A 21226-nucleotide genomic window follows, 5' to 3' on the forward strand; every position below is an offset into this window, starting at 1 on the left:
AATGCAGCTTTAGTTCAGTTAGAGTATGTCACATTTTAAGTGGAGAGTTTAACGTGTCAGGACACAATAAATATTTTTTATTATTATTTATTAAATATTTTTCTTTGCCTGGTTTTAAAATAGTTTTAATATAATCTGAAAGTTAAAAAAAACACGCACAACTTTCCAAACCTTCTTTAGTTTCATACAAATAACATTAAATATGGAATTGCAGATTTGTTTATTAGTTGTTTCCAAAGGATTTGAATCAGAAGAGGAAATTTGGCAACCAGCTGCTGCATGCAAATCATTAATATTTTGCACAATAAAAGGAATGGTTTGGCATTTTGCTGTTCTACAGAATAGGCCTAGTACACACAAAGACAAACATGATAAAATTACATACATGATTAATAAAAAAAATGTCTGTCAACACTGGATAAGCATCACCACTGAAAATGGTGTGGTAGCGATGTGACACAGACAAAAAAACACAGGGCATGCACAGGTAACTTGTGAAGTAAACACAGCAGAGGATCAGTCACAAACATTTGCAAATCTTTAACGTTACTTTTATGTGGGTTGACAGGAGACACACCTTGTAGAACAGGCTTTTATGTATCAAGTTGGAGCTCCTGGTTGCAAAAAAGGAGCAGTAGATTCAGTTGTACCAGCCATAAAGTCAAAATTTTCTTTAGCGTGAATGCAGCACTCAATGGCGTCTTGTTTGTTGTTAATTGTGAGAGTGAGACACATGTGATTTACATAGAGAGATGGAACAATGTCCTCATTAAAGAAAAAAATGCAGCTCACTTGTACACACGGAAACACAAAACCGATGTTTTGATATTTTTCCACTTTGGGACCTGGTTTCAAAAATTATAGTTTCCGGTCTCCCAAAATGCCCGATTTGCATGGACAATACCTTTGCAGATACACCTAGTCTCTATTATTGACAAATTTGTAAATGGCATTCCACTCACTTATTTGATTTTGGTGTTATACCTCATACACATACTCTTGACCAAAAAGCAGACCACATTTGATTTTGTGGGTTGTTATTCTTGCTTACCTGCTAAGACATAAAATGCTCTCAATGTGGAGGTCTTGCTTTAACTCAGGTTTGCTTGCTTCAGGTTTAGACTTGTGTGTATTGTATAACCTTTTTTCTGTCATCCATAATAAAAGTAAGAATTTTTCAAGACTGTTACAGATGATATCACCTTCTTTAAAAAAATCTGATTCAGTGTTGCTTGGCTTTCCTTGTTTCTAATCAATTCAGTTAAATTTTATTTATATAGCACCGCCTCTCGCCCAGTGAACGCTGGAGATAGGCACCAGCAAGCCCCGCGGCCCCATGAGGGATTAAGCGGGTCAGAAAATGGATGGATAGCACCAATTCATGAAACATGTCATCTCAAGGCGCTTTCCACTGTCAAATTCAATCAGATTATACAGATTAGGTCAGATTATACAGATTGGTCAAAAGGTATGCTGTCTAATGGAACCCACTTGATTACATCAAAGTCTTGACAAGCAGCATTCACACCTACTGAAGTAGCGTAGAGCCACAGGGAGAGTCGTTTCTGTCTTTTCTGTTTTAAATTTTTTCCATCCTTGATGTCCCTGAAGAACCTTGGAACAAAATTTAAGCACAGTTGAGCCGCCTCACTATCATTCCAGAATGAATAAATGTTTAGTAGAAGAGCTCGCAGTTTAAACATTTATTTTATGTCCTTGAGAGCAAATTTTCCATGCATCCCTGATCAGGGTTCCATGGTCCCTGCAGGGATGAGGAACCAATCTGTATAATCTGATTAAATTTGACTGTGGAAAGTGCGTTGAGATCACATGTTACAAGAATTGGCGCTATATAAATAAAATTGAATTGAATTGAAATGGCGAGCTGTAGAAATATGCTGCTGCACACACCTACATTTGCCAGCGAGCAGTAAGTGTTTAGAGCAAGAGTGTCTAAACTTTTCATGACCTGCAGTAAACGTTGTGTACTTTTAAATTTAAATGGATTATAAAATTCAGCAACGTCAACAGTGCAAAATACAGACACAAAATGGCCATAAAGTTCAGTTCTGTGCATGTGTGATGCAGGGTCCAGTTTAGAGTTCAACAGTCTAATGGCAACGGGAACAAGCTGTTGCAGAACCTGGTGGACCTGCAGCGGATGCTGCGAAGCCTCTTCCCAGAGCCCAGCAGGGAAAACAGTCCATGGTTGGGGTGTGAGGGGTCACTAATGATATTAGGGGCTCGGAACACACAGTGCTGAAATTAAATGTCTTTAATGGACGGAAGAGGAGCCCCGATGATCCCTTGTGCTGTCCTCACCACTCTTCTCATGTTCTTCCAGTCGGAGGCGTTGCAGCCTCCACACCACACAGAGAGACAGCTGGTCAGAATGCTCTCTATGGTGCTTCTGTAGAAGGTCTTTAGGATGGGCGGAGGCAGGAGGGCTCTCCTCCTCCTCCGCAGGAAGTACAAGCTCTTCTGTGCCCTCTTGACCAGTGACGTGCTGTTCACAGACCAGGTGAGGTTGTTTGTGATGTGCACCCCCGGGAATTTGGTGCTGCTAACCACCTCCACAGCTGAGCTGTTGATGAGCAGTGGAACGTGGCGAAGCCGGTTCTTCCTGAAGTCCATGATGATCTCCTTCGTCTTCTCCACGTTCAGGATCAGGCTGTTGTCTTTGCACAAGCCCACCAGCTGCTCCACCTCCTCTCTGTAGTCCCGGTCGTTGTCGTCTCTGATGAGGCCCACCACCGTTGTGTCATCTGCAAACTTCAAATGTGGTGAACCTGGGGATGCAGTCGTGTGTCATCAGGGTGAACAGCAGGGGGCTCAGGACGCAGCCCTAAGGGGAGCTCATGCTGAGGGTGATGACATCAGAGATATTCTGTCCGACCCGGACTGACTGAGGTCTGTTGGTGAGGAAGTCTTGCAGCCAGTTGCGAAGGGCTGTGCTGAAGCCCAGATGTTCCAGTTTTCCTACCAGATGCTGTGGGATGATAGTGTTCAACGCTGAACTGAAGTCCAGGAACAGCATCCACACATGGGTGTTCTTCTCCTCCAGGTGTACCAGGCTCAGATGAAAAGCGGAGGAGATGGCGTCCTCAGTGGAGCGGTTCCGCCTGTAGGCAAACTGGAACGGGTCGAATATTGGGGGGAGTCTGGAGACGATGTGTTCTTTTACCACCCTTTCAAAGCACTTCATCATGATGAGTCAGTGCAACAGGCCGGTAGTCATTAAATAAGGTGACTTGAGGTTCCTTTGCCACCGGAATGATTGGGGCAGACTTAAAGCATGCTGGCACTGTGGCTTGGTCCAGTGAGGTGTTAAAAATGTCTGTGAGGACACCAACCAGCTGACCTGCACATTCCCTGAACACCCGCCCAGGTATGTTATCAGGGCCTGAGGCCTTCAGTCGGTTGAGTCTTCAACACATCAACTGTGTCAAGGTAGAGTGCCTCCTCTTCCTAATGGGAAACAGCTTTCACCTGGCATAGATTGGTTAAAACTTTAGTATAATTTAGTCATATCCACTTATCCCTGCATGTCCATTTTAGATCATAACTTGTTACCGCACGCCTACAAAAGCTTTATTTTCAGTCTGTTGGAAGAAAGGTGGCATTTCAGGATCTCCATCCAGCTTCTGAAAAGCAATAGCTCAGAAAGAAGTTAGTATGTAGGTAAGGCATGCAGTCAAAACCTAGTCCTCTTAGTGTCAGTTTGATGTGATGTTTCTAAATTCTGGCTGATCCTGGGAAGGTATAGCAAATAGCATCTTTTCTTTCCTTTTCTTTTTAGTAATTTTGTTTTAAAACATCTCCTTTCAAATTATCTGAATAAATACCTTGAATATAGTCACTTTATGTTACTGGAGATGCCAAAAAATAAAAGCCAATAAAAATGTATCAAAGACATAACCCAAATACCAAAAAACAAACAAAGGAAAATGTCTCCCAAGGAGTACAATTATATCTGTCTCATTAATACATAGATTATTGACTTATTTCAGACTTTTGATTTCTTTCTGGTCCATTTGACCAAGTAAATTCCCTTTTAGTATTGCTTTTAAATATGCACAACCTTCCAAGTCTCAGTTGATCTAAGGTAAAACTTTAAAGTGAGCTGATGTACACTTTGTCCAGACATAATTTTTCATCAGCACAAGCAATGATTTCCTCTTTAAGTTTCTGAGCTTCTAGTGTTTTTTGCAATGATAATAGTTTTCTCCCCATAATTCAGAACATCGAGAACACTACCTTAAAGCCAACATCAATATTTGCACTATACAGGAAAAATAAAAATTTGAATTTTAACCCATCATATCTGAAGCTTCCATCATTTTGCTAAATCCGGAAACTCTGCCCTAGAACATCGTTTGACCATCATGCTTAACAGACCACAACTCTATAAATAAAACACAAAACCTTCTAAGCAGTAAGCCTTTCGGTGTATTTACAATCTAAGTGTGCACTTATTATGTGAGCAGGCTACAATTAGTTGATCTGATCGCAGACACTTTGTGTCCTTCAATATTTATCAACACTTTGTGTCCTTTTACCCCTTCCTGTAGACATCATCTGATGTTCTTTTCATGCTCCAGTCCCTGTCAAGGCCAGAACACACTGACTCAGCCTGGCAATCATATTCCCAGACTTAACTGTCCTGTCTGGAATTTTAAGGTTCGCCTCAGCTCAGCAAAACTAGATTACTTAAAATGTCTATGTAATATTTGATGTGCTTAATATGGCCCGTTAAAAACCTGAATTCTCTCAAGTTTCCTCTTTTAACTGTCCTTATAAAAGCAATTCATATTCAATTCATTTTCATACAGTTTTGATCAAAGCCAAAGCACATTCCACCTGCATTTTATACATGTATAAATCAAACGCCATGAGTCTTGCGCTTAATTTCTCATATTCCTGTCATATATTTTCTCATATATTGTATATCTGAGAAAGTATATTTAAAGCCTTGTTTCAAATGGACTAGTTTGTAAATCGTTATTGTTACACTCAATTTTATAATCTCACTAATTTCTTATATTATCTAAGGCTAAAATAAGAGGATCTCTGCTTTGTTGCTGTTTGCCATCCTATTATTCTATAATCATAATATAAACGTCTCTAATCTGGTATTTCTACAGTTAACTGCCATGGATCCAGCGTTAAACTTAACCTCCGTGCATGTTTATAGTATCAATCAATCAATCAATCAATCAATCAATTTTATTAGTCAACTGCAATTTGCATTACAATCGAAATTTCAGTTCCAGTACAACCGTCCATCACATACACTTAACAAACATTTTGGGGGAACGATTGACTGAGGCCTTGCGTTGCCAGGAACACACCCAGTCGGCCGCTACTACATGAGCGCTAGCCGTGAGGTGCGTTCCCCAAACTGCCCCAGACCCCGCTTTACACGGGGTCCCTAGGCGCTGCCTTGAGATCTGTTGAAAAAAGATTTACACTGGGCGAGTGGAGGAGAGAAAAAAGACAGGTGCTGCACAATTTGTGTTTCCACACAAAATGTGAAGCATCCGACAAAAAAACCCTCATTTGCACAAAAAGCACAATCAATGACGAGACACATATATGCAGAAGGTAAACATTTGAGTTCTGGTCGGGTAAAGTCATCTGTATTTGTGAGCATATGTGTGTCTGGGTGCATGTTGTGTGGAAATCTGTATGTCCATGAAGGCCGTCCTCCGGCAGGCAAGTGTCCTTGGTGGAAAGTCTTATCACTCTGCCGCTCCGGCTTGACTCCTCCACAGATGTCCGTAGGAATGTGGGGTAGCAGGGAATTTGTGCGATGTCGCCATAACAACCAGGGAGAATTTGATAGCGGGGAGTCCGATTTGAAGAAAACAGAATTTGTTATGAGAACAAGCTGACACCAACTTTTCTGTCAGCCTTAGAGTCTTTTCGCCGCTGGCTCCAGGATCCAATATTCCAATAATCCAATCGATGGGCTAGTAACGTTCACACTTCCAGGTTTTATCCCATCTCACCTCTGTACCACAACCGCGGTCAGCTTATCAAGCCGTCCGTTTTGTTCATTCAACGACCTCGTGATCGCGTCGACTGCCACTGGCAGTCTCATCAGGGCCATATTTACCGCCAGCAGCTTTTGAAGGTGTTGATACATTAAATATCCTCCAAAGCCAAAAATGAGGAATCCAAGTATCATAAATCCGAATAAGTAGACATCTTCGACGTCCTCAACAGAAAGAATTGAGAGGCACACCGTGGACCATTTCTGCCACGGGTCCAAGATGTATCCCGCAAAAAAAGTTCCGTCGGGACAGGCACGCTCCCCGGTCCTTTGCTTTCCAGTTGAAAAAATTTGATCAATAGCGTTGAGAGACCAGCTGACGAGATCCATAATTGCCTTAGAGCTTTCGGTTGCTATGAAGAAATGGCACAAAAGACACAGACGAAGCAAATAGCAGGAGAATGGGGGCAGGGTAAAAGCAGATAAGGAGCTCTGGAGAGCTGAAGAAAAACCGACCGACCTCGAGGAGAGACAGAACAGAAACACCCTAAATACAGGCCCAGTGCCTCAGGAGCTTAATTTTGCAGTACAGTAAACAAAATGAGCCTTTATGTACAGCTAATCTTCAATTCCAATTATGTCTAACAAACCTGAATTATTTTTCATTCAAGCCATGTTAATCTCTCTGTTTATGTATTGAATTTGGGCCAGACATTTAATGTGAAATGCCAAACTTTGTTTTTTTTGTTTAAAGTCTGTCTCTTTTACCTTCTTTCAAACTTTCAGTTAAATCTTTCATGTGTGTTTTCGATCTCGCAAATGCATTTTGCGTTCAGAGCTGCGGTCCTCCCAACACAATTTACCTTACTACTGCACACAGACGAACAGCGAGTTAGTGACATACAAATGAGACATTCAGACAAACACACTCAGGCCTGTTATTTCTACACAGATCTGCGATCTTTCAATTTTTAAACATTTTGATTCTGAAGCTGTGTCTCAATTCGCAGGCTGCGTCCTTCGAAGGACGCATTTTAAGGCCAGGGACGTCACAACGATGCGCGGAGGCTGTCTCATTTGGCAAAAATTCTGAGGATGCTTAAAATGCAGCCTTCGAATGCGTTCTCTTTTTCCCCGAATTCTGAGGATGCACCGCTACCATCCTTAGTGGCCTCGCCTGCCATAAGATTTCCCGAGATGCTTTGCGCGCTTTTTTAGTGATAGTGAAAGTAGTGATTTACTTGGTCCTTCCCTAAAACGCATCCCCTGCTCAGCGCTCTAGTTCCGCTACGTCGCATAATCATCACAGTACCTTATTTTCCCCCTTTTATTTTTTATCTTATTTTATTTTTTTATTTTTACTCTTTGTTTTTTTTTCTTTATACTTTTTTATACGACTGCTTTACATTGGCCAGTTTCTTCTAACATCTTTTACTAGTACTTTCATCAAATATCCATGGATCTTAAAGTGTCTTTAAGAGACCCTTAGGTAACGATTTAAACTCAATATCCACCCACAACTAGGGGCTTCCCTTTCAAAATGAAGTTCTTCGTTTTATCTTTTCTCGTACAGAAAAACTTGGTTTTGATTAAGAATGTTAGGATTTTAACCACAAGTCGACCACGTGCTTGTTTGTAGAATGGTAGCTTTAATATTAAACACAGAGGAAGAAGCATTTTCCTCTGTGCCTAATAAGGGAGCTCTTTACCAACATTCTCAAGGCTACGGTACTTCTCAGGGACCTGGCCAGGGTCCCTCGGACTCATCACCGTTGTAACCGCACGCAACTTACTTTTCACTGACACATTTACAAACAATTATCCTGAAACATTCCTCTGCCCTTAAAAGTTACAAAAATTCTGCCCATATAGGACATCACAGTTCCAAGACATTTAATAAAAAAGATTAAATCTCACGTTATTTTCCTTCTTCGCAGCTGCTGCTGTGATGGCATCTCCTCTGCGGACTCAAAAATTCGCGTCCATTTGTTAAATAATTTGACTTGTTGCGGTCACCCCAGGTTCTTTCACTGAATAATGGGGTGTTTCTATTGTAGACTTCTGTAGTAATAAAAAGACTCTTGAAACCATCACTATATTTTACCATATTTAATGTAAAAGGCAAACGGATGTTTACAGCTTCCTTACGGGCTCTCACAACAAGGAGCTGGGCAGATTTCTCGACGTCCGAGAGTCCCGTTCATTACTCCCAAATACATTAAATAGAACCCATTGTGTACACCCATTTAGGGCGTGCACAGTATGATATTAGTGATCCGTTCATCACATTGGTGGAAAAGATCATATTATAATGTAGACGTGTCCTAGCTGACACATCTTCCCCTAATCAGTCATTCTGTTCAATCTAAGTTTGTCAGACTCTCTGCCTCCAGAGTCCGTTTATCTGTAATTTCCATGGTAACTGATTTTGCAGTCCAGTCTCTTTAATCTCATAATCTCTAACCCTCTTTCAGGAGGAATGAATGCTGCTTTTCAAATCCTTGATGCAACCTGCTGGGTTTCCTTTGATAGGAAACTTGTTGACCAACCTGGATGATTTGATTGAATTCACTGTTTAAAGTGTTTTAAGATGACTGTCATGATTTGTCTTGGATGAACCCAGAACACAGTGCACACACACACACACACACACACACACACACACACACACACACACACACACACACACACACACACACACACACACACACACACACACACACACACACACACACACAGCTAGTTTCCAGAGTTTATTGAAGCAGCAAAAAGTGCATGATGAAAGCCAGAGTCATTTACCAGACGGAGGTTGCAGGGGTACTGCATCTGCCAGTTCCAGGGGAACTGGCAGATGGGGATGGGAACAGACAGGAACAGGACCAGGACAAGAGCAGAAACAAGACAGGCATGATGTTCAGAGGACTGGAGATGAACCGGTAACCTTGGACGAACTGAGGTGAGTTTATATGGTGGAGTGAGCAGGTGGGATGAGTCCATGGTGATTGCAACCTGACAGGTGCTCCTAATCGTGACTGCACTAGAGACGGAGCGAGAAATGTTCAGTATGCAGCCTTCAGGCTGCATCATGACATTACACCCCCCACCCCCCAAGGTCGGCTTCCAGACGACCAATAACCTTGCCTGGGCGGGTGGCGGGAGGTATCCGGATGGTGGGCAAAAACAAAACAAAAACCCTGGAACCTTTCGCGCGCAGGAACCTCACGGGCACAGAAACTCAGGAGCCCAGGATCCCTTGTCGGCGTAGGAACCAAGAGGACGCGGGGAAGGCGTCGGAACCCATGAGCGCAGGACCCTCTGTAAGCGCAGAACCCTTGAGAGCGCCAGAACCTTTGAGAGCGCCGGACCCAGACGAACCAGAGGCTGGCGTCGCAGCAGCGACCCCGGGGAGACGAACCAGAGGCGGGGCATCACAAACAGCGATCCCTGCGAGACGAACCAGGGCCGAGGCGTCTTAGTACAGCGACCCAGGTGAGACAAACCAGAATCCTGCCAGCTCCTGCACCAAGCTCTGTGTGTGACTGAGTTCACCCTTTGACCGGTTCGTTCTGTCATGATTTGTCTTGGATGAACCCAGAACACAGCAACACACACACAGACCTAGTTTCCAGAGTTTATTGAAGCAGCAAGAATTGCATGATGAAAGCCAGAGTCATTTACCAGACGGAGGTTGCAGGGGTACAGGAACTGACAGACGGGAACAGACAGGACCTGGACATGAGCAGGAACAAGACAGGCATGATGTTCAGAGGACTTAAGACGAACCGGTAACCTTAGACGAACTGAGGTGAGTTTATATGGTGGAGTGAGCAGGTGGGATGAGTCCATGGTGATTGCAGCCTGACAGGTGCTCCTAATCAGGACTGCACTAGAGACGGAGCAAGAAATGTTCAGTATACAGCCTTCAGGCTGCATCATGACAATGACGTGCTGTGAATTGTCATTATATAAATAAAATTTAACTAAATTAACTTCTTCGTCTAGGTGGGCATCCCTAAAATGATGTCGTCACATGACCACACAAACCTGTTAAATAGTCATCCACGATGAAGTACAAACAATTCTGTGCAGATCCAGTGATCTGTCGGGGGAGCTATTGCTGTTTGACTGTTCTAGGGGGTGCCATTGATCCAATCTCATATATCCATCATGATGAGACTGCTGATGTAATCTCTTTGGAATGTGTTTGAGGACTGAGCTGTAAACACTGGGGAGTTGGAAACATGATCCTGCCCCTCTGTTAAGTGATGGCTTTTCTCTTTTAACCAAGATGTCTTCTTTCACCCCTCATTATGCATGTGTGATTTAGATCCAAACTTATGCAAACAACAAGCTCTAGAAATTTGTCACTTCACCACACCCACACTGTCCACCCAACAGTTACTGTTCAGAGTAGAACTCAACATCAACTTCAATACAAAATCAATATGACCCAACTTGAACCAAAAAATAAATCAATTAAATGTGTTTTATTAAATATATGGTCTCTCCCTCCAAACACTTTGTTAGTTAATGAATTGATTTCTGATAATCAGATTGACTTATTTTGCTTCACAGAAACCTGGCTGCAAGAGGACTGCGTTATTATAAACGAGTCAACATTCTCTAATTATTTAAATTTCCACATTCCCAGAACTACAGGAAGAGGAGTTGCAACCAGCTTTAAGTCTGGTTTATTAACTAGTCCCAGGCCAATTATTTACTATAATTCTTTTGAACATTTAACCCATAGTTTCCCTCATCCAAATTGTAAAGTAATAAAACCTCTTCCGTTGTTGTTTTGTATCGTTCACCAGGCCCTACCTCTCAGTTTTTAGATCAGTTCTCAGACTTCTTATCTGATTTAGTGTTAATCATTCACAACGTTTTTATAGTGGGGGATTTTAACATTCATGTTGACACTGAATGTCATGACCTTAATGTAGCCTTTAAAACTATCCTAGATTCAATTGGTTTTGCTCAAAATGTGCATAAACCAATGCACTCTTGTGTTCATACTTTGAACCTTGTCTGCAATCATATGGAATTGATTGTGAAGAATTAACAGTATTTTCTCACAACCCTGTCCTATCTGACCATTTTTAATAACGTTCGACTTCAATTTAACTCAGTTCTCCACCCCCAAAATAAGGCTTTGTTGTAGTAGATCTTTTTGAGGCAATGTTGTATTAAACTTTAAAGAGTTTGTCCCCCTTTAAATTTCCTCAGTATGACAGAAATGCCCCGCAGATGGCAACAATGTTGTTTCTTCCCATTCACAGATTGACAACTTTTTTGACGGTATCACTACCTTGTTGAGTTTCCATTAGACAAGGTAGCCCCCTTGAAAAAGAAGGTGCTTATTCACAGGAAGCTGGCTGCTGGGTTTAATTTAGAGCTGCATTATTTGAAGCACAATGTTAGGGAATTGGAGAGAAAATGGTGCTCTACACATCAAGAGGAATCCTACCTAATCTGGAAAAACAGTCTACTGTTGTATAAAAAGACCCTTTGCAGAGCTAGAGCAGCAAATATTTCATCAATAATAGATGAGAATAAAAATAATCCTAGGTTTCTCCTTAGTACAGTTGCCAAACTTACCCAGAGTAAAAGCTCTGTTGATCCTTCCATTCCCTCAGCTCTCAGAATACATTTTATTTATGGAGAATCCCATAAATTCATTACTGCTATTGGAAATAAAATCATTGGCATCCTCCCAAACATGATTACCTTGTCCTGAGTACGTGAGGCAGCGTCTACTTTTAAGACTAAGCTTAAAACTTTCCTGTTTGACAGAGCTTATAGTTAGAGTGGCTTATGTTACCCTGAGAAATCTCTATAGTTATGCTGCTATAGGCTAAGACTGCTTTCTCACTCTGCTGAGTTCTTCTACTGTTCTCCAATGTGCATTGTTTGTTGTTTTTCAGCTTTTAACTTTTTGTTCTCATAGTAGGTACACCTGGTTCGGCGTTCTGTTAGCTATGACATCATCCAGGGAAGACAGATCATCTGCTATTACCATAAAACATAGAAAGGATTCCTGGATCAATGTGTGCTTCTGTGCTTTTTTTTGTCTCTTTTTGTGTCACTGCTCTGTCTTCTCTAACCCCCAGTCGGTCGAGGCAGATGACCATTCACGCTGAGCCAAGTTCTCCTGGAGGTTTTTCCTTCCCGTTAAAGGGGAGTTTTCCTCCCCACTGCGCTTCATGCTTTCATTGTATGAGGGATTGCTACCAAGCCTTGGACAATGCAGACAACCGTCCCTTTGGCTCTATGCTCTTTCATGACGAGTGAATGCTGCTTGTCCAGACTTAATGCAATCTACTGGCTTTCCTTAGAAAGGAAACGTTTTGACCAATCTGTTTAATTTGATAGACTTTGAATGGTGTTCAGTTCAACCTTTCTATATTAGAGTAAAAGCATTTTTAATGTTTTAGCGAGTAGGTAAAGTTTACACTGCGGACATGGCCCCTAGACATTGTTGTAGCCTTAGCATTTTGATAAATTTGAAACCTTTAATGTCTTAACTGTATACTGAGTGAGTTTGAAGACGATAGCTTGAATCCCCTTGGAGAATTTTGCTAAAGTTTGAGGGGTGTAAATGTCAAAAACAGCTAAAATGGCCCGAAATGGCCAATTTGCTGTTGGTTTAGGGCAGGGATTCCCAAAGTCTGGTGCGCGAGCTGAAAACCATAATGGCGGTCCAACTGTGATTTTCTCCCACATCATAAAGACGTGTAAATAAACATTTTCTTTTTAAAGATTGAAATCAAAAACTGTAAATTTGATCACTAAACAAAATGTATTGTAATGATCCGTATGAGACTTTATTGCTAAATGCTGTTGCACACAGAAGTATAGTGTTCCTTTAAGTCAGGTTGGGGTTTATACGGAAGAAATGTGTGGCTTTTATGGAGAGGAGTGGTGGTTCGGGGACTGGCGGGGTGAAATCTATCCCGTTCCGTTCGTCCTAAAATAAAGTGTTAGCAGCAAAACCTCTGTCTGGTGCTTGGGTGTCATAACTTAACGTTACAGTAATCACACAGAATGTATTTATCTAAAAGAAATCTTCTTCTACGCTTCATTTTAAGATGAAATATCCACATTGTGCTGTAAATGCGCACATGGCTTGTGGTCTCTGCTTCAATCATTCTGGCAATATGCTCAGTTGGGGGGGGGGGTTAGTGGTAGATGCGATTTCTTGACTCTGTTCATGCACAGAGCTGTAATACTTTTCATTGTGATTCAGACAGGTGTAGTTAATTTTACAGATGCTGTTTTAGCACGTATTCAGACTGAAACAGGCAAACCGGAGGTGGGGCTGCAGGAGAGCTGAGGGGTGTTGCTATGGGCATGTTAACCTGCTGGATGTAACCGCTGTGAATCAATCAGAAAATAACTTTTTATTTCTCTGATTAATAACATCTTTATGGAGCGCTCTGTTATTGTTACTCAGTGCCGCTCTATCAAAGTGTGGCTCGCTGACTCGCTCGTCATGGGACACAAATCAAATCAAACTTCTTTGTGTTTATTTATTTCATGTATCAGCTTCTTAATCTCAGTCTGACTCACAATTTACGCCGCAAAATACAAAGTGAGAACACACACTGGTAGATCATTAGAGTTTAGTGTGAGAATCCACCTGGTCTCTGATTCGGAGATGTTTCAGGTTGTGGAGGCTTGACCAATCGCGATCGTTCACTGGCTTCTGCTGTGAATGTTCTGTGTAACTTTATTGCAATTTAATTAAAATTATGGTCTAATTCTATTTATATAACCATTGTTATGATGTTTGGGCTGCAGCTATAGCTCATATATATATATATATATATATATATATATATATATATATATATATATATATATATATATATATATATATATATATATATATATATAATTTTATTTATTTTATTTGTTTTATTTGTTTGAAGATTGGGGGTGCGTCAAGCCGGTTGGGACATGGAAGGGGGTGCGCGGGTGAAAAGGTTTGGGAACCCCTGGTTTAGGGCATACCCCAACCCATTTTTCATGAATTTGAGTGATCTGACTATATACCAAATTTCAAATCTCTAGGACTTACGATTTGGCCCAACTCACCCTAGGTAGCGCTGTACAGCAGTTTGGCCACACCTGTTTTTAATTACATTAAAATCTTGCAATTTCACTGTGGGGGACAACTTTTAGTAAAGTTTGGTGAGTTTTCATGCATGTTTAGGTCTCCAAAAAGCCCTTCTTGGAGATATAATAATAATAATAATAATAATAATAATAGAAATCCTACGATTGCTATAGGCCTTCACATCGCCTAGCTGCTCAGGTCTAATAATAAATAAAATGTTATCTCAGACCTCCCAGTTTCGAGTTCCAAGGTAAATGGGACACAACATACGTAATAATGAACAGGATTGATACATGGCAACTCTGAACATAGATTAGACTGTCTATAATGTTAGTCATGCTCTTTGTCATGTAACCTCCATGCAAGGAGAGGATCTTTAGTCAGACTATCATGTAATGACTTGCAACATAATTTTATCAAAAAATAAGCTTTTGTCTTTTTAAAGTAGTTAATCAGGAGATCATAAAAGTAAGAACATCCAAGTCATGGACATTAGACGTGTTAAAAATCATATCACCATGTACAGTATGAAGTTTGGTCATTTCAAGTTTTATTTGCATTTTAATGTTCTATCTAGAACACTTTAAAGTACATCTTCAGGTTGATTTAGATGTAGCCATAAAAACGGTAATGCTCATTATTTACATGATTCTTTGCAGGTACAATGGTGACAATGAACATGGAAGGTCTGCAGAGCCTGACATCAGATGGAGCCACACTGGCAGTGCAGCAGGTAATGCTTGCAGGCCACAGTGAAGATGAGTCAGGTGATAGTGGGGAAGATGATGACGATGATGATGCAGACATGACCGGGCTGGGCCTGGACAACAGCGACTCATTGCAGTAAAAGCTTACACTGAACTACGCATTCTCGGAAGGGATGTGTAAATGCAGACACATTAGGTTTACATCGAGCACAAACAGCACAGAATGTCCATGAACAGTCCTGTGCTCTTCCAGCTGATCTCCAGTTTGTGCTGCCTGTGTGTACATCAGGAGTTTCACTTCAGAAACTGTTTTTTAACAAGTTGATATGTGTAAGCGAGTGCACTTTTTTGTATATTTAAGCTGAAAACATGAAATCAAACTGAAAATACGTGTTTAAAACACAAGAAACAAGTTTGTATGCTCGATTATTAATATGCTTTTTTTGTTTATTTTGGTCTCTGTCTCAAGTTGAATTCTCATTTCTTGTTTGGATGCCAACTCTTAGTTGTATATGTCTTCATTTTTTTGCATGCTTGTGTTTTGAATAGATGTATGCAGATTCTTCTGACAACCCCATTTCTCACGTGCTGAGTGGGGAGAGGAAAAAAAAGTAGATATGCTTATTTTTCTATACAAACATGAACTCTGTGTTTATGTTTTTAAATTCTGTGTTCTCTGTTTTGTAAGGAATATTTATGTACAGATTCCTAATGAGACATAGCAGCTCCGTTTTTCAGCGTACTTGAAGGTTTTCTAAAGAAAATAGAACAGAAGTTGAATTCAGATTAAAGTGACCATTTAAATTGGTTTAAACTCAAAAGACAGTGATGGAAAGATAATAGGGACTTGTTAAATATCTCTTGCCAGGAAGCACAAATGATGTAGACCCTTTGAAAATTGATGACAAAGACACTAAACTGCAGAACAGAGTTGTAAAAAAATAGAAAGCTTTGTGTGCAGCAGCCTAATAGTCATCTAAAGAAATACCCGTGCACAGTAACTTGTTACAACTTGTTGTTGTGCTGATGTTTTTTAATTCAGCTCCAGTTTACCCACATTATGTATACTATGCATTACATTTCATTTTTTAATCATTTAAGTCCCAGGGCAAGACCTTGTCAAATGCACAATCAGGAACACTATATGTTAACTACCATCACAGGGTCTGAGACTAAAACCTTTGGAAAGACATAATCCACAACAAATCACACAAACCAGAAATAGTGGACATTTAGCTTTTATGTCTTTGTTTCTACTGCAAACACAAAGGACTTTCATTGTTCATACCATGGAAGAAGAACTGGGAGGAAAATTACTTCAGTTGCCACCACATACACTGATGTAATGCAATCAAAAACTTTCGTTACTCCACAAATTGGGTTGCCTCTATTCTGAATCATAGTAAATGTAGTGGACAATAGTTGGACAGATTTAGTCTACATCAGACTTGTTAGACACTTGGCTGTGCTTTTCTGTTTTGCTGTAGAGCTTTCTATTTTGGAATAAAGGATGCCCAACTCTTTCCTATGTATTTTGGTCATATTTTTACATCAAAATCATCTCCTCCTCTCTCATGCTCTCTGTGTTTTTTCTTGACCTACTTCGAAGACTTTTACAGTTGTATTTCTATGAATATTTCGTGAAACAAGGAAATATACTGATCAAATCTTCGCTTTTAAGTTTTATGCTGTCTGAGTTGGTAGACTCCAAGTCTCTTCTCTCTGAAAGACAGAAATGGAAAGTTTAAATTATTATGACCTCAGATTATTTCAGACATGTTCCACACTCCCATGACAAGTATGATTCTTGTTTTAGATGTGACCAACATTTATTCAACTTTGAATACATTAGAAACATAATATTTATATTATTTACTATATTATTTATATATAAAGCTTGAGTTTAACCTAACTGTGATACAATGCACGTCTGGAAGACGTGCATTGTACCCGAGTACCGGAGTACCGTAGTCATCACCAGACCTCTCAACTTTTATCAAAAGTTAAGAGTGAGATGATGTTAATTTTTGGTGCATTACTGTTGTTAACAAGTGAAAGAGAAGTGTTAACACGTTATTGTTCAGTTAGTGGGTTAAAACAGAAAAAAACACAACTGTTCAAAAAATACTGAATAAAATAATAAAGTAGATTTAAGTTATTGACCGTGCTATTACACTGTTACACATTAATCTATGTTTTGTTTTATTTTTAATCAGTGTAGATCTATAACCTCTTTGGTGAATCAGACTGAGTCTATATGGTCTGACATTTTCCTCTCAGCTGCGACACTTTACGCGTGATCCAGCTGCTGATGTTTTTCTCTTTTCAGCTCCACCCACTTCTAACCTGTTACAGTTTATAATCTTTGTGGTCACCTTTCACAGTAGCTGTGAACCTGTAACAGGTTTCTCATCTCAGTTTCCACGCTAACCAGACAAATTTGCTCTATGGCGCAGGGCGCTCTGGTGCGTAATTACCCAACCTGAAGGTTGAGTTTAAAGTTGTTCTCTGAGCACGTTTTGTTTGTGGTCAGAGCAGACGGAATGACTTTCTGCTTTGCTTTTTGCCAACTTATAGTCTTAAATGGGGAATCATATAGGAAATATAGCACTTTTTATGCATTGCAACCCCAGGATTGATGAGTATAGGTGCAGCTTTTCAATCTCTGCATCTCACTGGTTCCTAAGTAACGGTAGAAAAAAAAAGCTAAAAGCTAATCTATACAGACCAACACTTTCGAGCCTCACTCTGGCCAACTTCATGAGATCCGGTTAAGAATCGCCGCACGTAAGATGGACAGCTGTGTAATGATTTTCACAGATTCGGGGTTAGACAGGGGTCCCTGACGAAGTGGTAGGATTGGAAGAGCGAACACTATTCAGGGCTGATCAAATGGCGGCTGCGGAGAAAAGCAGAAGTGGAAGCCTGGCAATTTAAATCCACAACTCCTGGTGTACTTCGGCAAAAGTCGGCGGAACCTTCTGCTCACCTGACCTGGAATACATTGTAGTTAAGTGCAGACCAGGGCCCCGTTCTTCATACGTTGCTTAAAACATCCGAGATCAAATAACACATCCAAGATGATTTCATCGGGCTAATCATGATCCGGCTAAATGGGTTCTTCGAACACACCTGTTATTTATTAGTATGGCTGGATTAAGTTATCTGAGATAACTGCGTGTTCATGCGTCGCTTTAAAAGGGGAAATGTGTCGATAGTAGAAACAATGATCAGCAACGCTGCTATTGGCTGTTCAGCATGGCCAAAGAACACGCTCAGTTTTTCTACCAAGCAGAACACGAGCTTTTAATGGAAGGTTATTCCGAATTTGAGTAATTAACTAGAAAATTTCTGAAGAAATTTAGCAAGGCGACTGCCTCGTGGTGCGTACCGTACCGTCAAAACTACTAACAGGAAGTAACAGTGCGATTTTCAGCTTCCTACGGTCTTCACAGCCCCCGCAGCGGGCGTCGAAAGGTGCCACCCTCTATGGCATGATGTTGCCCTCAGGCAACAAACCACTATTTTTGCTCTCACACTGTTCCCTTAATTTTTTTAAAATAAAATATTACTTTAGAAGTCTGGTGATAAGTCTGTGACCAATGAAATTTGAGGTGGTGTGGCTTTGACCTTTCCTCTGGGGGTGAAACAGTCCTTTTTGGATCCATAGCCGGCTTGGACATACTGATAGCAGAAGTTAAGATGTATTTCACATTTTAACATCTTTAAATTTATATAACTTTTGTATAAATAATATCTGTGATGTACATTAATATGTGAATAAGCATATTTATTTGAGCAAAGACACTTTTTGCCTTTATTTATTTACTAAAATAGTAGTTTTTCATTTGTTGCCTCAGGGCAACATTGCGCAGTTAGACCACTTTTGTTTGAACATAACATTGTCATGGATGGAGAAGTGCAGAGATGCATAGTCATCACCAAAATATTTTTTTTTGCTGTACTATCTACTATTACTCAAAGAAAATAGACTGAAACAATACCTGCCATCAAAACTAAAGAAATAGGGCTACAAGATGCTTGTCTTGGTTAGTTCTGATGGTGTCCCACACAATTTTGAGATCTACACAGGTAGAGTTGTGCAACCCCCTGAACTGGCAGATGTAGGAGCAAGTGACAACGTTGTCCTCCGCCTGGCCCAGCATATTCCCAAGCAGCAAAACTACAAGGTGTTCTTTGACGACTTGTTCACGCGTGTCCTTCTCACACTCACACTTGCTCAGCAGGGAATTCACTGTACTGGTACTGTTCGTAGCAATAGATTACCAGGTGTGAACTTGATGTGTGACGCTTAGTTTAAGAGAGCAGGACATGGATCTTTTGAAGTGAAGACGGCCATGATTGGAGAAACATCCTTGCATGCGTTCAGTCAGTCTTCTCAGTAATTTCAATGGAGCACACCCAGTCACCGAGGTTGATAGGTGGGATGGCAAGCAAAAGAAAATAATCAAAGTCCCCTGTTCTGCTGTGGTGAAAGAGTACAATAAGAATATGGGTGGGATGGACCTGCTGGAGTCTGTCATTGCACTGTACCGCAATAAAATAAGGTTGAAGAAGTGGTATCACCGGCTGATGTTCCACTTTATTGGCATGATGATCGTGACTGCCTGGCTGCTCTACAAGAGAGACTGCAACACCAATGGGATGACAGAAAAGGAACAGATGAAGCTTTATACGTTCAAGTTGTATATCGCAGAAAGCTTGTGCAGAAGTGGCAAGAATCTGGAGCGTAAGAGGGGTTGTAGCAGTTCCACAATTGCTAGGGAGTATGAAGAAGAGAAGAGGATCCATTACACCAATTGCGGTCCCCGATGTGCGTCTAGTACGCCACATCCCACTGGATGGTCATGGATGAAGAGAAAGAGAGATTCAAGGTACCATGATGCAAAGGTACACCTAAAGTCAAGTGCCAAAAATATGATGTCCATCTGTGTTTCACATCCACCAGCAACTGCTTCTTGAGGTTCCATACAGAATAATACAGACTGCTTTGTAAGAAAAGAGAAAGCGATTCAAACTTCCCCACAGGAACACATATATTCATAAACACAAACTGCAGCTAATCTCTAACCCAGTGATTCATAAACCATTTGTTGGTGATCCTTGTTGAAATAAAACTTATATTAATGCATAATTTGGGGGCATCGAGTCAGTGGGGGTTCTAGATCAAATTTAGCAGGGGGGCCAGGGTGGGGCCAGTGTTTTTTCACAGGGGCACAGAACAAAAGATTGGGGGGGGGGACTTAACAGGTCAACATTTCATCGTTTAATATATTAAGTAAGCCAAAGAGCCAATTGTGGCTCTGGAACTGCAGGTTGCAGACCCCTGATCTTTTCTCAATACAGCGGGAGTTTAACGTGAAACAGCTTAATTTTTAATTATTGTTATTTTTTTAATATGTATTTTTAATAATTTTATTATTGGGTAAAAACAAACGAAAAAAATACAACTGATCCAAATGACCAGTCAGTATCTTTGTCAGCATTTATCATCCTAAGAAATTTAATATCATGTTTTTAGGTACAGGGGCCATAAGAGGGGCCAGGAACAGTTCTACAGGGGCACAGGGCCCTGCTGGCCCCTGTTTAGAACCGCCCCTGCATGGAGTTCTGATCCTGTTTGAGCTGTGATTTACCCCGTGAGCAGCACTTCGTTTCTCCAGAACAGTAAAGAGAGAAGGCTAGATAAGTAACTTTTTCTGCGTTTATTTCGTAACGAATAGGGGAGCCAGACAAGCTATGTGTTTTTGCTGGAAATATTTTAATGTAGGCACAAAAAATCATGAAAAAAAGGTCATTTTGAGGAAAATTTAAAAATCTCAGAAACATTGTCCCGAACAAATGGCTGTAGCTGAAACAGTATCAAAAATAATTCTTTCACCGTGAGTATCAGCAGGCTTTTGAGGACTATGGTGCCTATTTTTATGTTTGTACAAAAATTGGTGTAGGCACAGCAACGATGTAAAAAAGTGCATAATTTGGGGGGAACCAAGTCTGATGCTCTTTGAGGATTTGGCACATTCACTACTCCCGAAGAAATTGTTTCTGCAGCAAAACCGTAACAGTTATCCACAAAATTCCTTTTTTGTGAGTGCCAGAAGGGTCTGGACATGCATGTGTGAAAGTCTCGTGTCTGTACATCAAGCGGTTTAGGAGTAGCAGCGATGCGAAAACATGTGTTTTGGGATGTTCAGGTGTGATTTTTCAAAACGGCTCCATAGGAAATGAATGAGGAGGGCTTTGACTTGGTGTCGCTCTGAGGTGATTTGTGAAAAATCTATAAATGCTACACCAATGAGGATTACATTTCCTAAATCCAGACAAAAATGTCTACGTTTTGATATATAATTGTGTACGTAGAGGGAAAATTGAGCGAGTAAGCTG

General features: G+C 40.7%; 2 protein-coding genes across 7 annotated transcripts in view; one reads left to right on the plus strand and one right to left on the minus strand.

The window, feature by feature from the left end:
- The window catches only part of pknox1.1 (pbx/knotted 1 homeobox 1.1), a 110726-nt gene extending 94382 nt beyond the window's left edge, over positions 1–16344 (plus strand). For all 6 annotated transcript variants that reach the window (XM_036138768.1, XM_036138769.1, XM_036138771.1 and 3 more), the window contains one exon: positions 14774–16344. In XM_036138768.1, the coding sequence (XP_035994661.1) occupies positions 14774–14961 (188 nt within the window). In that variant the 3' untranslated portion in view covers positions 14962–16344. The remainder of the gene's footprint in view (positions 1–14773) is intronic.
- Positions 16345–16448: 104 nt separating this feature from the next.
- tmprss3a (transmembrane serine protease 3a) overlaps positions 16449–21226 on the minus strand; it is a 202925-nt gene continuing 198147 nt past the window's right edge. The window contains exon 14 of the mRNA XM_036138765.1: positions 16449–16543. Coding sequence (XP_035994658.1) covers positions 16505–16543 — 39 coding nt within the window. The 3' untranslated portion in view covers positions 16449–16504. The remainder of the gene's footprint in view (positions 16544–21226) is intronic.

Source organism: Fundulus heteroclitus, chromosome 7 (genome assembly GCF_011125445.2).
Source record: "Fundulus heteroclitus isolate FHET01 chromosome 7, MU-UCD_Fhet_4.1, whole genome shotgun sequence".
In the NCBI taxonomy this organism is placed as follows: domain Eukaryota; kingdom Metazoa; phylum Chordata; class Actinopteri; order Cyprinodontiformes; family Fundulidae; genus Fundulus; species Fundulus heteroclitus.